The 19,590-nt window shown below is 39.8% G+C and overlaps 4 protein-coding genes across 4 annotated transcripts; 3 read left to right on the forward strand and 1 right to left on the reverse strand.

Annotated features, from left to right (window-relative positions):
- Nucleotides 1–7,136: 7,136 nt before the first annotated feature.
- LOC139130095 (late histone H2A.3, gonadal) lies at nt 7,137–7,955 on the reverse strand. The gene has a single exon (XM_070695849.1). It carries the CDS (start codon nt 7,907–7,909, stop codon nt 7,532–7,534), a length of 378 nt encoding a protein of 125 aa, XP_070551950.1. The 5' UTR covers nt 7,910–7,955; the 3' UTR covers nt 7,137–7,531.
- Nucleotides 7,956–8,238: 283 nt separating this feature from the next.
- On the forward strand, nt 8,239–8,689 carry LOC139130183 (histone H2B, gonadal-like). Its single transcript, XM_070695958.1, has one exon. The coding sequence runs from the start codon at nt 8,274–8,276 to the stop codon at nt 8,643–8,645; it is 372 nt and encodes a 123-aa protein (XP_070552059.1). The 5' UTR covers nt 8,239–8,273; the 3' UTR covers nt 8,646–8,689.
- Nucleotides 8,690–13,003: 4,314 nt separating this feature from the next.
- Nucleotides 13,004–13,433, forward strand: LOC139130276 (histone H4). Its single transcript, XM_070696060.1, has one exon. It carries the CDS (start codon nt 13,016–13,018, stop codon nt 13,325–13,327), a length of 312 nt encoding a protein of 103 aa, XP_070552161.1. The 5' UTR covers nt 13,004–13,015; the 3' UTR covers nt 13,328–13,433.
- A 3,896-nt stretch (nt 13,434–17,329) lies between these two features.
- Nucleotides 17,330–18,279, forward strand: LOC139130354 (histone H3). The gene has a single exon (XM_070696177.1). The coding sequence runs from the start codon at nt 17,346–17,348 to the stop codon at nt 17,754–17,756; it is 411 nt and encodes a 136-aa protein (XP_070552278.1). The 5' UTR covers nt 17,330–17,345; the 3' UTR covers nt 17,757–18,279.
- Nucleotides 18,280–19,590: the final 1,311 nt, after the last annotated feature.

Here is a 19,590-nt window from a genome sequence, read left to right on the forward strand (position 1 = left end):
GCATCCATTCACAATTCGGTTCCAGGGCAACACATACAGAAAATTAAACAATGCCTACTTAAATGCAATGTGTAAGTTATAGAAAGATTTGACTTCAAAAAGCGTAGAAGTGATGTGTATTTAAATGCCTTGTATTTTTCATGAAATCTTTAAAAAGAAAAAGACGTACAACAAAGGACTTAGTTTCGGTTCAACCGAGGTCGCGACCGCAGAGCTAGAGAACGACATTCCGCTAACATTTTACGCGAGAATTTCAGCGGGAAAAACACACCGGTGCGTTGACTTATTTTCAGGAATCGATCTAATAGGAATATTTTTGAATGAGTTTGTGTTCTGTAGCTCTCAATAATTGTGTATCTCTTAATATCATGAACGTGGTATGACTTGCACCTGCAGTATGATAGTCGCTCCATGCATTTGATCTAGCGTGACTATGAAAAGTTTCCTAGGACTATTATCGTGTTCACCACAATAGAATAATTTTAAACGGCATTGAAAACGATTTTGAATATTGTGCTTTTATCGGCGGTTTAACTAATCTGAAGTGTGGGAAGGGCATGGCATTCTATGAAAAAGTAACAAATTATTAGGCGTGTCCAGTTTCAACGAACTGAAGTTCATCTCCCAGTTCATCTGTGCTGTCAACGATCCGAAACTTACTTTTAAACTATCCATCCTAATCATAACATAAAAAGTTAATATAGCGAGTTGTTGTGAAATCTGTCTTGTGCTCATATTGTTACTCATCCGTGTTCAGTCATATCATTTCGAAAGCTTCGATCGGCAGTGCGCTGTGCAACGGCGAATGTTGGATGGGAAATGGACTGTTCTGACGTTGGTGGCGCTTTACCAGATGTAAGCTGAAATAACGGCATTATTCAAGAAGTTCACGGCTTTTATTCCATAAACAAATACATCTAGATACTATTTTGGCATTTATTCTAACTACTAGCGAAAATGATACCGAAAATCACGCATTTTTTTATGCCCGCAGCCCGCAACCCGCAACCCGCAAAATAGCGCATCCGGGGTCAACATGGGGTCGCAGCCATGTTGCCTCAAAACTTATTTCTGTCTGCACTCAAAACTCAAAAATGTCGGATATGAACCTGAAAAATCGATGCAATTTTGTCAAACTTCGGCGAAATTTCAGCATATAGACAAAATTTCATCTAGGTAAGCAGGGCTCGAAATTAACTTTTTACCCTGGTAGTCCCAGTGGGCTACTATTTTCTGAAGTTGGTAGCCCAGCGACAAGGTCTGGTAGCCCATGCATGAATGAAGAGGTTTTTTTTGTAAAGAATATTTTATTTATATCTAGACAATGAACGATTTATTTTTCATGATTCTATCCAGTGAGTGAATTTTCTAGTCATTTGACATCAATACCTGCTGATCATGGCCTTAGGAGAACGGTATAGCATGTGTAGTGGACGACGGTGACGCCTCAAAGTTTGACGACCTATTCACACATACGCAGAGCTTTGATGTACGCAATGACAACGACTTTTCACTCACACGTGTAAACATAACATGGCTAAAAATAGATTGGCTATGAATTTCAGGATGACAACTTGGTACAGTCATGTTCCTAATACTTTCGTGGCAATTTTGACTATATTTCCCCCGGAAAGCTAAATGTGTGGATGGCCCGACAGCTTTTTCTTTGCAGTTTGAATAATTTTGTGTCCAATTGTGATTGATAAATTGTGACTAAATAAATATGAAAATGAATTTTCATTGGCCATCATTTCTCGAGCCTGTTATCCAAGTACATCAGTTCAGATATAAATGATATTTTATTGAAAGTTTGTCGCAACAGCTGGGTTGACTGTATGATCGTCGGTATTGCATGTGTAGTGGCGTCAGCGATCAACATCATGTCGCCCACTAAGTAATTTCCTGTCCCAGGCTTTGGTAGTCCGTGTGGGCTACCATTTCATGGACTTTGGTAGCCCCAGGGAAAAGTTGGTAGTCTGTGGACGCGGGACTACCGCTAATTTCGAGCCCTGGTAAGGTAAATTTACTGAAATTTGATCGACAAATAATCCTGAGCTTGAACGTGACAGCTCGCCTTCTCCGGGAAGTCAAGTATCCAGCTGCTCACACACAGTTGCCCATATGGCCAGGTTTATGAGATTGTTTTCAAGCGACGGCGGCAGACCGTACGGGGCTCTGGATACTACCGCCGGTGTAGCTGTAATAACTGTTGCGTTGTTTTTAGTGCCCACGGACGAAGTCCTGGGGGAGTTATAGGTTTGGTCATGTCAGTCCGTCCGTCCGTCCGTTCACGCAGATATCTCAGACATGCCCTGGTCAATTTCTTTCAAACTTTGCACAAGAATAGTACCCAACCCTATACAGATGCACGTCGATTTGTTCACAATGCGATCGAATTTGGCCGTGTTAGAGGACTTTTTAGTTTACACCTCCATAGACTCCCATGTATAAGGCAGTTCTCCATAGACTTTCAACGATAAGGGACCGTCTCAGATTGTCGCAGAAGTTCAAAAAGCGAAATTTATTCGTTTAAGGGGGGAGGGGGTTTGACCTCCATTCAATTAGTGAACTTCACTTTCGCACTTTTATTTTGTGATCACAAGTTTTCGTGTGTTTATTTTAAATTAAAGAAAAACTGCACACTCGTGCCAACAAATGTGTCACTGTTTCCATCTCGTTTGTACCCCAAACACAATTTACCGATAGGAACATTGTATCCTAAACATTTCATTCATCAAATTATACAAAGACAAAAAGTATCATTTTTTTTAAATGTGCTATTTATAAGCGTCTGCTCTAACCACTAGATGTCTTTATTCTCACTTGTTATGCACCTGGTCATAGTCGTTTTGAATATGATTGAACATGCCTGGGCCCCCTTGTCAAAGTTTCTCGCTTATTTACCGCCCCTACCAAGTACCAATTGCGTGTTCACAAAGACAAAGAACAGCACAAGAGATGCAAAAAGGGAAAGTAAAATAAAATGAAATTTTTATGCGGTAAAATGCCCTGTTAGTACTCAAATCTGATCGATTACTTTAATTGTAATGTGGCGAGGGATATACGTCTTTAGTAGCTATAGCAAAATGCAACATGCAAATGCAACTCTCAGGCAGACATGAACATTTCGCACTTTTGAAGTTTCGTTTAGGGAGAGGGGGAGGGGGTTTTGATCTTAAAGAAAAAATTTCGTTTCTTGAACTTCTGCGACAATCTGAGACGGTCCCTAAGGCCAAGAAAAATAAAAATTTAGTTTCTCATCGTATTCATATTGCCTAAAGGATGCAGTGACACAGTTTTTGTCCCCACGGATAAAGTCCAGGGGGCTTATAGATTGGGTCATATCCGTCCGTGAGTCCATCAGTGAGTCCATCGGTTCACGCAGATATCTCAGACATTTTGACAAAATATCATGTGACCTTGGTGACCTTTGACCTCAAATATACATTATTGTCCATAACTCAGTAACCACAAGTGCTAACTAAACCTTTCATATTTGGTATGATGGGACACCTTATGACGCCACATATTGTACCTCATTAATTATGCGCATATCTAATTTTGAGCGAGCCAATAGAGCTAGAGGTCTGATTTTTGGTATATAGGGATAAGTTAACAATATAATTTGTTTGACAAAATGTCACGTGACCTCAATGACCTTTGACATCAAATATATATATTGTCCACAACTCAGTAACCACAAGTGCTACACCCTTCATATTTGGTATGATGGGACACCTTATGACACCACATATTTTACCTCATTAATTATTCGCATATCTAATTCTGAGCAAGCCAATAGAGCTGGATGTCCGATTTTTGGTATATAGGGATAACTATAGGGTAGAAATCTAAATATGCCCATCTAAATATTAGACATCTACCATCGAGAACAAAAGAAATTTGCTGTAATTTGAATATTTAAGGAGTTTAAGCAATTTCACTATAAATAAAGAACCCCTGCCTCAAACTCCACAAAAGTTGCTAGACATATTTTGCCGTTGTCATGCCATTGCTTCGTTTAATAACCAGTTAATCAAATGCCTAATTGACAGGAGGACAGGAGGAAATTCAAGACCATATTTGAATAGTAGTACAGTCCTTAAAATTACTCTATCTCGGCCCAAGTACTCATTGCCTTCAGCAATACTGCCTTGTTATCTTTAAAAATGTTACTCGCGAGGTCAAGGAATTGATATGCAAGATTGGCACTCCCTGTAAATTTTACCGCAATTTGTCCTCGTGTTTCGGAATGAGCGTTTTTTGTAGATCTAGACTCCAAATGGCGAATAAAAACGACCAAGAAAGGAGACAACACGGGCAGGGCAGACAATGTATGTATAGTCAGTGCTGTGGTGTTTGCATACAGTATTGTACACGTACGTGGGAGACCAGAATGACCTCCATCTACACCTACAGCATTATTTCAAATACACTGTGAACGCCTTGCTTAGAAGAAGAGGGGGGGGGGGGTCATCGGAATTGCGTTCAAAGGTCATATTGGACCCACACGACCACTGTACCCGACGTACCTTAGAGATAAATGAAAGAAATATGTCATAATGTGCATGGTAAAATTTCAATGTTGCAGCTATGCTGATATTATGCTTGATATTGTACGTGACACACATTGTTTATAAACAAGAAAGGCGTACATACGTAGTTTCGACGACCCCCCCCCTACACACAGGCGATTGGTGTGTCAAGTGGGGTACAAGAAAAGAGGGTATGACATGGTTTGCGCCCCCCTCCCCGAACCACGAACTCCGATGACATTTACGCTTGAGCATATATGGTCTACGTCAAAAACTGCATACCCATTGAGTTTTACGCAAAAGTTTAAAAACGTGCGAACTAGGGCAACTGCAAGTCCTCAAATGTTAATTCAGTCAACATGAACTAATTGGAGAAACCAGTAGCTGTAACTTTTGGAGGTATTTTTCACTTTTTTGAATTTTAATTTTAGTTAACTACAGTTTCTTGTTCAACTCGCAAAAGCACGGTGAGATGCACAGTATTTGTAAACTCTGCATATACATATATATATATATATATATATATATATATATATATATATATATATATATATATATAGGCCATATATATATATATATCTATATATATATATATATATATATAGGCCTATATATATATATATATATATATATATATATGATATATAGATATAGATATTGTAAATGTTGATAAGTGAATTCTGGTCCGGACTATGAGCATTCTGCACGTATAGACGCTGTGTTGGCAAGCTAAATAGTAGGTGTTTCAACATGCTTTGGGGAGTATTGTATGTTGTAGTATGTTAACACTAACTGGGAGGCGCACTATGCACAAGCTTCAACTTTGCCTAAGAATATTTTGCCATACACGATATTATTATAGACGAAAGTAAAAACAGTCCAGCGACGAGTTTTCATTGGTTGGAAAAGTTAACAAGGGCAAGGAGTCGATGGATATGCGTAGGTCCCGTTAAAAGTTAATAATGATTAACAGCACGCTCTAAACGAGGCCTATGTAGCTACCTGGCTACATATGTTGAGGTCACCGAGTAGTGACGATTTAATGTCGTTGACCGCAACGGAGCGAGTAGCTAGCTCTGAGATGCAATGAAGTCCCGGATAAGGTCGTGGCGACGACAAATACCTGCAAGCAATATGGGTTGAAAAGTTTAATTTGAACCCCCATCCCTCCCCGAAAAATTGCTCTAGCTGGCCCAAAATACGTTCTTTACGTAATTGTACATCGCATTTAATGGATGAAGTATCTTGTCTTTAATAACTGGCCAGACACCATATTCAGACCAAAACTGTCAGAAAACGTGCGCGGAGTAACGAGAATGCCACGATACTTCACACCGCTTGTTATTTAAGCAATAAAGCACACCAAGCGACGGTATACCACGAGATTTTGACCAGTTCACGACATATATGCACGAGCGATAGCGAGTGCATATATGAAGTGAACTGGTCAAAATCGAGTGGTATACCGTCGCTGGGTGTGATTTATTGCTATTATATCATAACAGTATATTGAAATTCTGGCGTGGAACGTCAAAAAACGGATTTTTTTTGCTCAAGCTGAGAGCGTGTGCCAGCCGTGGTATATCGCCAATATACCACGGTTCTTTTCGCGTCTCGACCGATCAGATCGCTGTATTTGCGCCATCAATATACTGGTATGATATAATATCGTATAGCTACATTATGAATGTACCCCCATAATGATACAAAGCGTTTGTGACAGGATATCCGTGCCTCTCGTCTCGTCTTTCCAATGAATGAATGACCAGCCTATTCGAATTCAGGTTCTCAAGTTGAAACTTTTTTGTTAAGTGTGCGAATGATCATAAAAGATACCCATAAACCACTGGGACAGACGCGTAGTATTGAGTGATGACAAATTATGACAATAGCAATGGCGGAAACGTTATGTTATACATCCCGCATCACCTTTTTACGAAGTGAGGGCTTTCTTGTCGGAACTGCAAGGTTCCTGGGAGATCGTCAGCATACTTCAAAATATAAGCTCTTTTTGGTATTTATATATAAAACCAAATATGAGCTAAAAAAAAGGAGGGTACTCCCTGCGGACGTATTAACAAGTTGTATTTTTAGACAAAAGGAGTGACGTCTTCACAATATGTGCATGGTTGGTTCGTGAGCTACTTTGAGTATGTATCATGTTTCATCAGTTGCCTGTCTTTGATTTCTTGGCTCATATACTATATTACTTTATCTTTATTGGAGAAAAGTTTGAACTTATTTTAGAATCACACTTTTATTTCCACAAATGTGATGCAAATCCTATATTTACAAGCGTTCATCCCGAACAAAGGTTTTCTCTCTCGACTTTCGTTTTCTCTAGGTTTGTGCATAATCTTCATGGAAGCATTGTTCATCGAAACGCACTATTCTAAATAAAGTTTGCCTAATGATTATTTTGATTTCGACTTTCCGACAGATCTCCTATTTGGCAGAGAGAACGAACGAACTGAGAAATGGATTACTGGGCAACGCCACCATGCGGCCATTAATAAATTCCCTTCGACACGGCCTTGTCAAATCAGAGTCTATCTGCTCAAATCAATCTCACATGCTGTCAGGGCAAATGGCCATTAGCGGTTTTGTTCTCCCCCTTTTATTCAAAAGCTACAGAGCATACTGGGCCCTTCAACAAGGAGGTAGATTTTTGCCTCCACTAAAAGTAATACCAAAATAATACTATTTTCTAGTTGTTTCGTATATGATTTACCGACAGGAGGGGGGGGGGGGTGTCACCTTGCTCAGTGGGCCTTGATTGCAGAAATTAGAAGACAAAATTCCTAGACCCTCGAGGATCTTTAAGAATACAGTTAACCCCTTCGAATTAAGGAAAGACTTGCCTTACACTAAAATCAAGCCCAGAGACTAATAATTGCACACATACTACACACTCACACTGTACGGTAGTTCTCTTTTTGGAGGATGTGTTGGCCCTGAAAAGGGCCGTTTGGTATGTGTATGCTTTCGCATACGATTTACTTTGATTTAGCTTGAGTCTTCTTCGGCAAGAGCACTGCTTGGATGTTTGGCAATACACCTCCTTGGGCGATGGTGACACCACCCAGAAGCTTGTTCAACTCTTCGTCGTTGCGGACAGCCAACTGCAAGTGACGGGGGATGATTCTTGTCTTCTTGTTGTCACGAGCAGCGTTGCCTGCTAACTCAAGGATTTCGGCGGCTAAATACTCCAGCACTGCTGCTAAATACACTGGGGCCCCGGCACCGACACGCTGGGCATAGTTACCTTTCCTAAGAAATCTGTGTACACGGCCCACGGGGAACTGAAGACCTGCTCGGCTTGACCGGCTCTTGGCTTTGCCCTTTGCTTTACCACCTTTACCACGTCCAGACATTGTGTGTTCGGCTCACTGATTGACTACTTGGAAAATAATATACTGTGACGCACTTTTTTACGATATTTATACCTCTGCGGAGGATTTATCCACAGCAGCAATTCCCACCAATGGAGAGCATTCGGCGCAAAAATGTCCAATGAGAGTTCAGAACGAAAACGGAAGTGCAAAACAGAAAGAGCACCATTAATTTATTTCCGTATATGACTCATCAAATATGTTTACTATTGCGTTCGCACCTCTCGTCATGACAGCCGGTCGATCCTTCATTTGCATACCTTCTAGTATATATATAACACAATACTGTGTGGCGTCATTCACACGCTCTTCACACACTGAAATCAAGTCCACGAACTCGTCCACGATGCCTCCCAAACTAGGTGGAAAAGCTGCAAAGAAAGCTGGAAAAGCTAAGGCTACCCGAACTGGTGGTGACAAGAAGAGGAAGAGGCGAAGGAAGGAAAGCTACGGTATCTATATCTATAAAGTGTTGAAGCAGGTTCACCCTGATACTGGTGTGTCGTCCAAAGCCATGTCGATCATGAACAGCTTCGTCAACGATATCTTTGAACGAATCGCCGCCGAAGCGTCCCGTTTGGCTCACTACAACAAGCGTTCTACTATCACCAGCAGAGAGATCCAGACCGCCGTTCGCTTGCTCTTGCCCGGCGAGCTTGCAAAGCACGCCGTCAGTGAGGGTACCAAGGCGGTAACCAAGTATACCAGCTCTAAATAAATGTATTTTAACAACATACCAAACGGCCCTTTTCAGGGCCACCACATCCTCCAAAAAGAGAACTACCGTTAAACCGTTAATGTTTACACGCATTGATATTAACCATTCCCGTTATTGGTTTATAAAGTTTCGCAAACTTTAGGAAGGGAACAAAGAAATAATTAAAAGGGATACACTACCACTATTTGGCACGGGGGGGGGGGGGTGGACAACTTTGGTATTCATCTTGCAGTACATGTACAGTTGAATACGAAATTGCTATGACGCACTGTCTTTGAGCTAACGCCCAAGGAGGCAAATTTGAACGTACCAAATGTCTATAATTACAAGAGGCCAGGATCTTCAGTAGCAGTTAGTGTACACTATATGTTGGTCAGTAGCAAGAACATTGTTTTCACTGGCCGGGATTTAGAGTGTAAAGTACAGAAATTGTTAGCTGTGGCATATGTGGGGTCCATACCTTTTGACGGGGTTAAAATCTTAGTCAAAAACCAAGCCCTCAAAAAGCATAAATCCCGTCTGAAAACACCACAGCTACAGAAATTGTGGAATTATCACAATGTATCAGCTAGTAAGGTGGGTGCAGGGGAAGGGAGGCCAGGATAAACAAACAAAACGAAATACAGGAGAAAAACCGCATCAGTAACACTCGGCCCACATTGGAATCGATGTGAACAGGCCTGAGTTGATGAGTATACTAACTAATTTTGCCCCTGGGTACATGCATTCCAAGTTTCAAAACAATCTGACAAGCAATTTCAGAGAAAATGAGTTTTTGACCAAAAATGGGAAAAATTGCCCCAAAACTACAATATGAAAATTTCACCACATTTTCATAAGATGTCAACAATATTGCTCCATCATGTGTTCAGTCTCGCCACAGTCCATCCATCTACGAGGGCATGGGTCCAATACTACCATATCAGCTGATTTTAGCCCGTCTTACATGTGGTCTTTGTTTTTGAAAATATCTTTTCCAGTAGCTGTCTTTCTAAGCTTGCATCGAAGTGCATCAAAATTTATCAAAATTATTTTTTTTTGAATTTGTGTACTTGATGTATCAAATTCTCTTGTTTTTGTCCTAAGAAGGTATAAAATAAATTTCATAGATTTCACATAAGGCTATCAAATTTAAAATTAGTTAAAATGTATCCAAATTGCTGGATTACCCCCCCCCCTCCCTATAATCTCCCCAGTAAATATTCTTGCATTTTAACAGTCTTAAATAGAGAACATATTGATTAATTGTCTTTCTCAGATTGCCAAGGGTATTAAAACTGAATAATGTTTTTAAAATTCTCATAGGACATGGGGGACACATTCCCTTCTTTAATTTGCCCCCCAGCCTTGGTCCTATTTTTTTCTGCCAACAATGTACATTTCAGCCTGAAAATTTCCACTGAAATCAAATTCCCATAAATAGAGATTTAAAATATATCATGTTGAATACAAATCATTTGGTTATGGTATATAGGAACACTGGACAGGTATTTACAATGCACACAATGAGGACGATGACTGTGTGATGTTGATATGTCTGATCTATGTCGTAGACACAACGGAACATAAGCGCAAGCCTGCCCAGAAGGCAGGTCACCAAAGTCCCTAATGCTGCACAGCATTTCAAAACAGCATAGGCAGCAGTGATTATCAATTGACATTAGACCAGATTAAGTGTAATATTCCACTGTTAAAATGCTAAAGTTCAAGGGTATGATTGTGTTTATGTATGAACTGAGTAAATTTTTTATGACTATGACATTAAACTGGTCCAATAATCATTTCCATTCAAGGTAATACATTACCAGGTCCATGGGACATTGGATTTACAAATTTAAGTAGGACCATCCTGAAAGTATCCGGAATTGGTAAGCGTACCCTGCTGGCATGCTACATCCATCAGGATTGGTCCCAAAATTGTCTAACTATTGTATGAAATGATACAGTATATGAATCACTGTAAGTCAAAGCTAGGAATGCTGTCACTATTCGTTTGAGTGACTAAGGTGTCATATTTGGCCACAATGTCGTCATATCGACCATAGAACTTTTTGAGAGTCCTAACGAGTCTTCCTTTTGATATGTATCCCTGTCTCACTAGTTTTATTTTTCTTGACCCCTGTCTCACTAGTTTTGTTTTTCTTGAATTTTAAATCAAGCAACCGTTCCTTTGAAATTTTTAGCAACCCACTCGTTTCATACACTTTGTCACAATATTGAAAAAGACCATTTTTAGCTCATATTTGGTTTTGTATATAAATACCAAAAAGAGCTTATATGATGAGTCGGTGGCGTCTGTATATGTCTGTATATTTGTGGGTATGTATGTGCGGATGTATGTCCGTCACACACAAAGGCTAGCTCCCATACCGCCAGAGCTACCATCTCAGTATTTGGTGTACAGGTAGATGCAGGGGTTGAGATGTGAATTTGTTCAAATGAACACATCAGTGTCAAAAATGTGCAAATGAGGTAAGAAAAAGTGAAATCCTGCAAATGTGCAGGAGTGATGGCATGCCAGTAAGAAGAGTAAGAAACAGGCCAACTCCACTGATCTTGAGTCATATCCTGTCATTGTTTATGAACTGCTACATATTAACAGACCTGCTGAGCCTAGACAGTAGGGTGAGGGGAAGACCGTCTGTATTCAAACTAAGAGGGGCTTGTTTCTGTTATGCATGTTGCTAAAGTTGACCTCCAGTACCTAAAGTTTCAGACTGTAATTACTTTTGTCATTCTTGTTTTTCTAGTTTAAATATTTCTTGTTGTTTTTCTGGTTGTACTGTGCAGAAATCATTGTCACAACATCAAGGTAGAATTTTCCTCCACTGAACAGATAGAAACAACATTTATTGTTGATCATTGGTAACCCATACTGGTATATACCAATTCTGATCAAATTTGAGCGACACCGTATACTTGCGGTATTTTTGATGATTGTGAAAATTATAGTCAATAATTGTGACACATGTTTAGTAGTGCATTTACTTGATCCTGCAATAAAGCATTGTTTGTAAGGGTTCTTGTGCAGTTTAGGTATCCAATACAACATAGGCAGTGTTTTGTCCTTCTCTTTCAAAGGAATGCCAAATTCATTGAGCACAGATGAATGGTTTGAAAAAATGTCTTCATCAGAAAGGGAGGAAAGAGTATAGGTTGTATTACTCTTATCTGTTAATTCATCTATTACACACTGGATATATCCAGTGAAATAATTATATATATATATATATATATATATATATATATATATAATATATATATATATATATATTATATATATAATATATATATGCTCTACTTTTTGAAAAATTCAATACCACACCTAAAGACATTACACATAACGTCATACTCCGAATAACTTAAGGTGTGGTGGTACTTGATCAGTACTGCTCGGGGAGTAAAGGCAGTTGACTGTATTATTTTCAAATGCCCGAAACAGTCACCTTGGTAAATAACTTATGAACATTTAGGGATGGAGCTTTTGATCATGTTCATTCTTTGCCACATGATAATTATTACAAACTAATCCTGCTGATGTCATATCTTCATCATTCATCTGACACCATCTTAGAGAAGCATAATGATCCACTCTTTGCATTTGCATGGCGTTACTATACACCATTGCTGCACTTATTTCTGTCTGAGTGAATTTAAACTGTATGACTACTTTGACTATATATATACATATATATATATATATATATATATATATATATATATATATATATATATATATAATATATATATACACTCACACCAACACAAAATCTGGGATGTAAAAAATTTAGCAAGCAGCCGGCAAAAACAACTGACTGTTAGCTAAAAGTTGCTAAGCAGTCAATGTAGTTTTAGACAAAAATCAGGACATTTTGCACACACAAAACTTGTAGTTGCATATACTTTTATTTCTTAGGCCCAGCTGTAGAAACTCTGTATATTGTAACCCACGGGCGGGCCGTGCAGAGGCTTTTTCTGTCGTTTTAGCGGTTTGGCAATGGCCGGGCCCGTAGCCTATCATTATTGCAGCTATAGCCCATCCCTGGGGCCATACTAATTGAGGTTCTCAAAAATGTCAAATAGATAAATAAGGTGTTTTGATACGAAAGTCTATAGAGAGGCGATCATGAAGCAGAAACGTTTTGATCGTGGTCAGTCGCAGCTAGCTGAAACGGATAGCCATATCAAGATCTCGGCTTTGTCATGATTGGTCTATGACGGTGATGGAAATGTCCAATGAACAAGAAGAACAAGCGGAAAGAGGATATGCAAATTTTAGATGTTTTCTAATGCGTTCGCGTGCATTGTATATATTCCCGCAATTGCCATCGTGTAATCATCGTTCTTTCATTCAACAATAGTGAAGAAACATGTCTGGTCGTGGCAAAGGAGGTAAAGGCTTGGGAAAAGGAGGCGCCAAGCGTCATCGTAAAGTCCTTCGTGACAACATCCAGGGTATAACTAAACCAGCCATTCGTCGTCTGGCTCGTCGTGGTGGTGTAAAACGTATCTCTGGTCTCATCTATGAAGAAACTCGTGGTGTGTTGAAGGTCTTCTTGGAAAACGTCATCCGTGATGCCGTCACCTACACCGAGCACGCCAAGAGAAAGACCGTCACTGCCATGGATGTCGTCTACGCTCTGAAACGCCAAGGCCGTACTCTTTACGGCTTCGGTGGTTAGAAAATATATAAAACAACCCAAACCACTAACGGCCCTTTTCAGGGCCACCACATCCTCCAAAAAGAGAACTACCGAACATGTGTTGAGTGTGTGTATGCATGAGTCGAGTATGAGAGTGGTCATATGGCTCGAAATACGAGATTTGCAAAAATGAACGGAGAGCCTAAATAGTTCAATGAAACAACAAAAGATCGCAAATTTGAAAAGGTTCCAACGCAAGCCAGAGAGTAAGTTCACCTTTCATTAACTGGTAAAGTTTGTAAATATAGTCTACTCCGTATTCCATCACTCTGGTATTAGATTACAGATGGTTTCGACTGAAGTGAATACAGAGAAGGTATACTATTACTACTGTATGATTAGTAAGTAAATGTTGTAAGTCTCCGCAGCGCGTCTGTCTAACTTGTTAATAATAATCCGTGCGTAGGAATAGAAGTATATTAGCGGGGGCTGAAGATGTGCTCTCTGCTCTATATTTAGGGATAGATCTTCAAAAGTGATAATTTTTAAAGAGTTTGTCGGAAAGGGAGTGTAGTAACCCCAAAATGACGCCAAAGAAAATGCGTACCACGGTACAGGTCTTTCAAGATTTCCCGGTAGATGTAGATGTTCGTCACACGTGCACGTTTATCTCAAATGAAGATATGAATACTAGTGGTATATAGTCTGTATTCGGCTGGAGTCCTTGTAATGCTATAACAGGCTGGTGTGTGTGTGTCTGTGTCTGTATGTGTATGTGCGTGTGTGTGTGTGTTATATATATATATATATATATATATTTTTTTTTTTTTTTTTTTCCCAATAATATATGACACGTATTACTTTAATTCAAGCCTTACCTCATAATACCTGTGCGCAGCGTGTTCATTTTTAGCCGGATGCCGGCCAAATTGACGGCTACTTTCGTATTTTGGCCGGCTACTTTCAGCACTGTTTCGCTCTCTGGCCCGGAAATTCTGGTTTGATAACAATAATTAGATTTTTTTGGTGGTCTCGCAAGCCGCAGATAATATTTCAGAAGTGCCGATGTGGCTATATGTAGTCTAGCAATTTACGCGGTGAACTTAAAAAATGTTGCTATCACTGTAGTACCGCGATCAGCGAACGTCGAACGTGGTGTACTATACAATGGGAATCGCTCTCGAGGTCAACCTGGCTCGCCCGATCACAGCCCGAATTATTCCGACGTTCACATCGGGTACAGCCGAAAATAAGACTAACATACAATTACGTTATGCCCGCGAATAGCCGACCATTTCCGAATGAAGCCGACTTTTGTTTCGCTCAAACGCGGAAGAGAAAGTCGACGCTTGAGAGCTTTGGTTTTCTGCGTAAGAGTAGGGCCTAGTCTGATGGGTTTGGTAGGTTTTGATCAAATCTAAAGCGACCACAAGTTACTGAGTCTCATTTTTCATACTTTCGAACGCCACGTCAATCTATCCATGGTCGATCACGATGTCAATATTCAACTCAGTCGATCGACATCGCGTTTTGTGGAGGGGCCGTGGTTGTGTGCATCGCGGAAGAGAAAGTCGACGCTTGAAAACTTTGATTTTCTGACTTTGTCTGTTGGTTTTGGGAGGTTTAGATCAAATCTAAACAAACAAAAAATTACTTGGTCTCACTTTTCGTACTATTGAAACGCTACGTCGATCACAGTGTCAAATTTCAGGTCGACCGATATCGCGTTGTGTGTACTGTGTTACAATTGACTACCGGTACTTTGTACACACACGGCGTAGTACAGGCTGGCGTTCAGTGTCGTTAGTTTGAGGTTTTATCAAACATGAACACTGAAATTTAGCTCTCTTTTTCAATTATATTCAAATCAGCAAAAAATCAATAATCAGCTCGCGGATTCGTTTTATTGTGAAATTAGTACAGTGAATTAAATTCACTGAAAATTGTGTTCCTATAATTCATTGAATTGAATAAACTCTTTGATTTTACTGTATCGTCAATCAAGTTTATTTATATAATCAGTAAAACACTTTGTACAGCCAGGCTGGTCAGGATTCTAGCGGATCATTATCTGGATTGTGAAAACCCTAGGCCCCTTCTATGATGTATTTCAAAATGTTTGTTCAAGTCATGAGCTAAACATAATTCTACACAACAGTCTGGTGAAATTTTGCTATTATCCTTGTCAACTGAATGCAGTTGACAGGCCTGAGTGATATCAAATTAATTTTTCTGACTTTTCTTTTAAACTTTATCCCTTGAAAACATGTTGTAATTGGCAATATAATGATTATTCTGTATACTGAAATGGTCTTTAATACTGTACAAGAATGCATAAAATTACTCCAAAATGTCTTCAAATTTTAAAAATTTCCTGCACACAGGGAGGGCCCCGTCCCTGAAACCCTCCCCCTTGTGTATGTTGAAATAACCTTTTATACACTGTATAAGAATGCATGAAATTGCTCAGAAATGTCTTCAAATTTCAATATAATCCTTAACACTCTCATGCTGAAATGGTCTTTCATACAATACAATAATGCATGAAATTACTCCAAAATGTCTTCAAATTTTAAATATTTCTTGCACACAGGGAGGGGACCCCCTCCCTGAAACCTCCCTCCTGTGTGTATGTTGGAATAGCCTTTTATACACTGTATAAGAATGCATGAAATTGCTCAGAACTGTCTCCCCCTCCCCCCCCCCCCCCCCCGCCCGCCCAGGGAACCTGGTGCACACAGAAGCTAACCGCCTACTTTTCTGAATTTTCCGCCTACTTCAAAAGTTTTTGAGAACCCTGTGTGCGTGTCGGCCTTATCATTTTACCTTCGCTATCTCTGAATAGTTAATGATCGGCAGACCAAATCAATGAAAGGGGTGGGGGTAATTACGAGATACCAACTGTTCTTTGTAATACTAAAAGAGACAGAGAGAGGGTAAGGTAAAATAATACTTTAATACATGACATTTTTTATCATGTTCATATTCATAACTTCGAGGCGAATAATGCCTGCGAGATCTGATTTTCTATAACACACCGAATGTTTTGATCAGCCCATGGAGGTAGCCATGATAAGCCAGACATAGAAGTTGCCGACTCATTGTATCATTGTTAGGTTAGAAAAACACGAGTCTCTCTAGTCTTAGAAAAGAAACATCCCTGATTTGTAAGATTACATACCAAGGCAGAGTCAGAGACCACTATTGCCAGAACATCGAACACAGGGTTTAAACCAATCTTGAATTACAATTCAACATATATATCATCCATGTATTGCTATTTCGTTTTGTGCAATTCACACATTGGTAGGGAGTCCAAATAATCATGGTCCTTTTTTACTTCCATGATAAAATGGTCCCCTGAGAACGTAGATTCACAGTGCCATGATGAGGAAGGGAAATTTTACATTGCGCCCACAGGCGCTCCTTAGTTGGTTAGTCTGCTAAGTAGATCGATTTTCGGATCGATCTATTGATCCCGTAGTCGATATGCCCGCCACTGCAACCTAAATACTCTAGGTTGCAGTGGCGGGCATATCGACTACGGGATCAAAAGATCGATCCGAAAAAATCGATCCACTAAGTAGACTACCCAACTAAGGAGCGCCTGTGATTGCGCCCGCCTAGCTCTAGCAAACTAGCTTGGTGACGTGACCCACTTGTACCAGTCCACACGTTATTTGTGAGCGCCTTGATCTGTTTGTTTGTGTATCCCCGCGGCCCGTGTAACAGAACATATCTACAATCGCACTGATAGCACCTACAGCGAAGGTAATAAAGTGAGTAATTCCATGTCTACAGTATAAATTTTACAAAAGTAATATTTGTCATGACAGCTGAATTCTGGATTGTGGTGTGGCATAATGTATGCATTATTGACCAATCACATACGAGCTTTTCTAATCATTTATTTAAAATTCTTTTGTTCAAAATCGACGAATGGTGTTTGTTGGAGTTTGCTAAACGGCCAATGGGAATCATTGGCGCCGACTTCGAAGCGGTATAAAACCTGGCTAACGATATCAGAAGTTATACTTTGTGATTTCCACAAGAAGAAATGGCACGTACCAAGCAAACCGCTCGCAAATCTACTGGTGGTAAGGCACCACGTAAACAACTTGCCACCAAGGCCGCTCGTAAGAGTGCACCAGCCACCGGAGGCGTGAAGAAGCCCCATCGTTACAGGCCAGGAACCGTCGCTCTTCGTGAGATCCGTCGTTACCAAAAAAGCACCGAACTTCTGATCCGCAAGCTCCCATTCCAGCGTCTGGTCAGAGAAATCGCTCAGGACTTCAAGACCGATCTCCGCTTCCAGAGCTCTGCCGTCATGGCTCTCCAAGAAGCCAGCGAAGCCTACTTGGTCGGTCTCTTCGAAGACACCAACCTGTGCGCCATCCACGCCAAGCGTGTCACCATCATGCCAAAGGACATCCAGCTAGCCCGCCGTATCCGTGGCGAGCGTGCGTAAATTGCACAGCCCTCTACATACCCAAACCAAGAACGGCCCTTTTCAGGGCCACCACAACTTCCAAAAAGAGAACTACCGTTCATCCAACCACATACCAACCACAAACACATTTTCCCTACTGCTCTAAGTATTTTGGGTGACCACCTCTACAAACAATTGAAAGATGTGCATGCAGTTATCATTTCACATCCGGCTCCTCTTTAGAAACTGCAATTTTGAAAGCAATCTTCCAAATGGGAACTATAACTGCAATCTATTTTTACTTCAAATCCTTGCCCAGTTTTTTATAATTACTTATCCGGAAATTTGCACTTTCAACTCATTGTCAACCACCATTGTTAATAGAGGATCTTGATATTAGCAGAATGCATCCAGCTGATTACAATTAAATCTGTGATATGTGCTTCCAAGACATTTTCATAAAAATGCTGAGAGAAGATAGTATATGATCACCAAAATGAAGCTAATTTATGTGAAGAATATGCCAATTAGCTAAGATGGCTAGCTGATTTTTTTACTTAATAAGTTCAGACAAAAGTGACTCCAGAATCCATAATTGATTTCCGAAGTGAAATTTTATTCATAAGATATTATATTAATTTCCTTACATATGCTATTCATCAAACACGATTTCTACTCCAATTTTACTTGTCACACAGGCCCTGCATTTTTTACCTCCCCCTTGTTACTAGAGTAGCACACCACACAATTTCGCTTGTGTCAGTAAACTAATCTGCTCAGGCAAAGAGCAGCCAATATTGCGAGGTTAGACTTCATTCTGTGCTGGATTTTGTGCGTCCACATCAAACCCCAAGCTGTCTGGCAAGTTCCTCCCGAAACTCTAGTTGTCCATATCTTTTTGGTCTTTTCAGTTGTTCATTAACAGGGTATTTTTTCCTCGTGTCTTGAAGGAGAAATCAAAATGATTAAAATCAAGTTTCCCACCATTTCTTAGTATTCTGCAAGATATTATACTTTGATATCAGTTGATTAGATCGATCAACACCCCTATAAATTCGTTATATTGATCTGGGTTGAGGAATAAGGACATTTCTAAATCAATTTGCGTGTCTCTCCCATGCATTGATTATCTTTGAACTGGTTTGGAAAACTGTCTGGTTCGCAAGACTGTACCACAAGTAAACCATTATCGTACAAAGTATTCAAAAGATTTGGGATGAATTAAAATTATCAAAATATACTTAGTAATTGTTCACACAAGTACAATTTAGTAACTACATCATACCCTAAACCATTTCCAGATGGGATTTTTTGACAGTAAATACAAATGTTGAAGTCACAGGTAAAGCCAGTCTTAGCATCTGCCAGGACCCCACATTTAAATCTCCCTTACTTGGCATATCTTTCATATATTAGCACATACCAGAACTACCCCTTGACTTCACCATCCGTTCATCAACAGAAACTTGGCAATGTGGCTGATACATTTCCCTACAAACTTGCTGTATATCATCAAGCTAAAACCTGACTTTTAATAAGTTTGTGACAAACATGAAGGAAGGCAAATATGGCATTCAGTCTCTTCCTACTTGGGATTAATGCACCGGCTAAATCATAACATGTAAAATGAGTGACGAGTAAAGTAGCGGTCAAGTCTATGCTGCTTGGACAAACAAAAATAAATAAGTAAACCTATAAACTTATACATTTCATCAGGAGTCACATCCTGTCATGAGTCATCAGGTAATGCATAATATGGCTTCTCAAGAATATGCATTGCGGCATAGATATTGCAAATAAACAAGTGCTCAATTACAAGTAACAGAAAAAAATAACTGAAAAAGTCAACAGCTCCGTGACAGCGAACTTCTTC

The sequence above is a fragment of the Ptychodera flava genome, chromosome 1, assembly GCF_041260155.1.
Source record: "Ptychodera flava strain L36383 chromosome 1, AS_Pfla_20210202, whole genome shotgun sequence".
In the NCBI taxonomy this organism is placed as follows: Eukaryota; Metazoa; Hemichordata; class Enteropneusta; family Ptychoderidae; genus Ptychodera; species Ptychodera flava.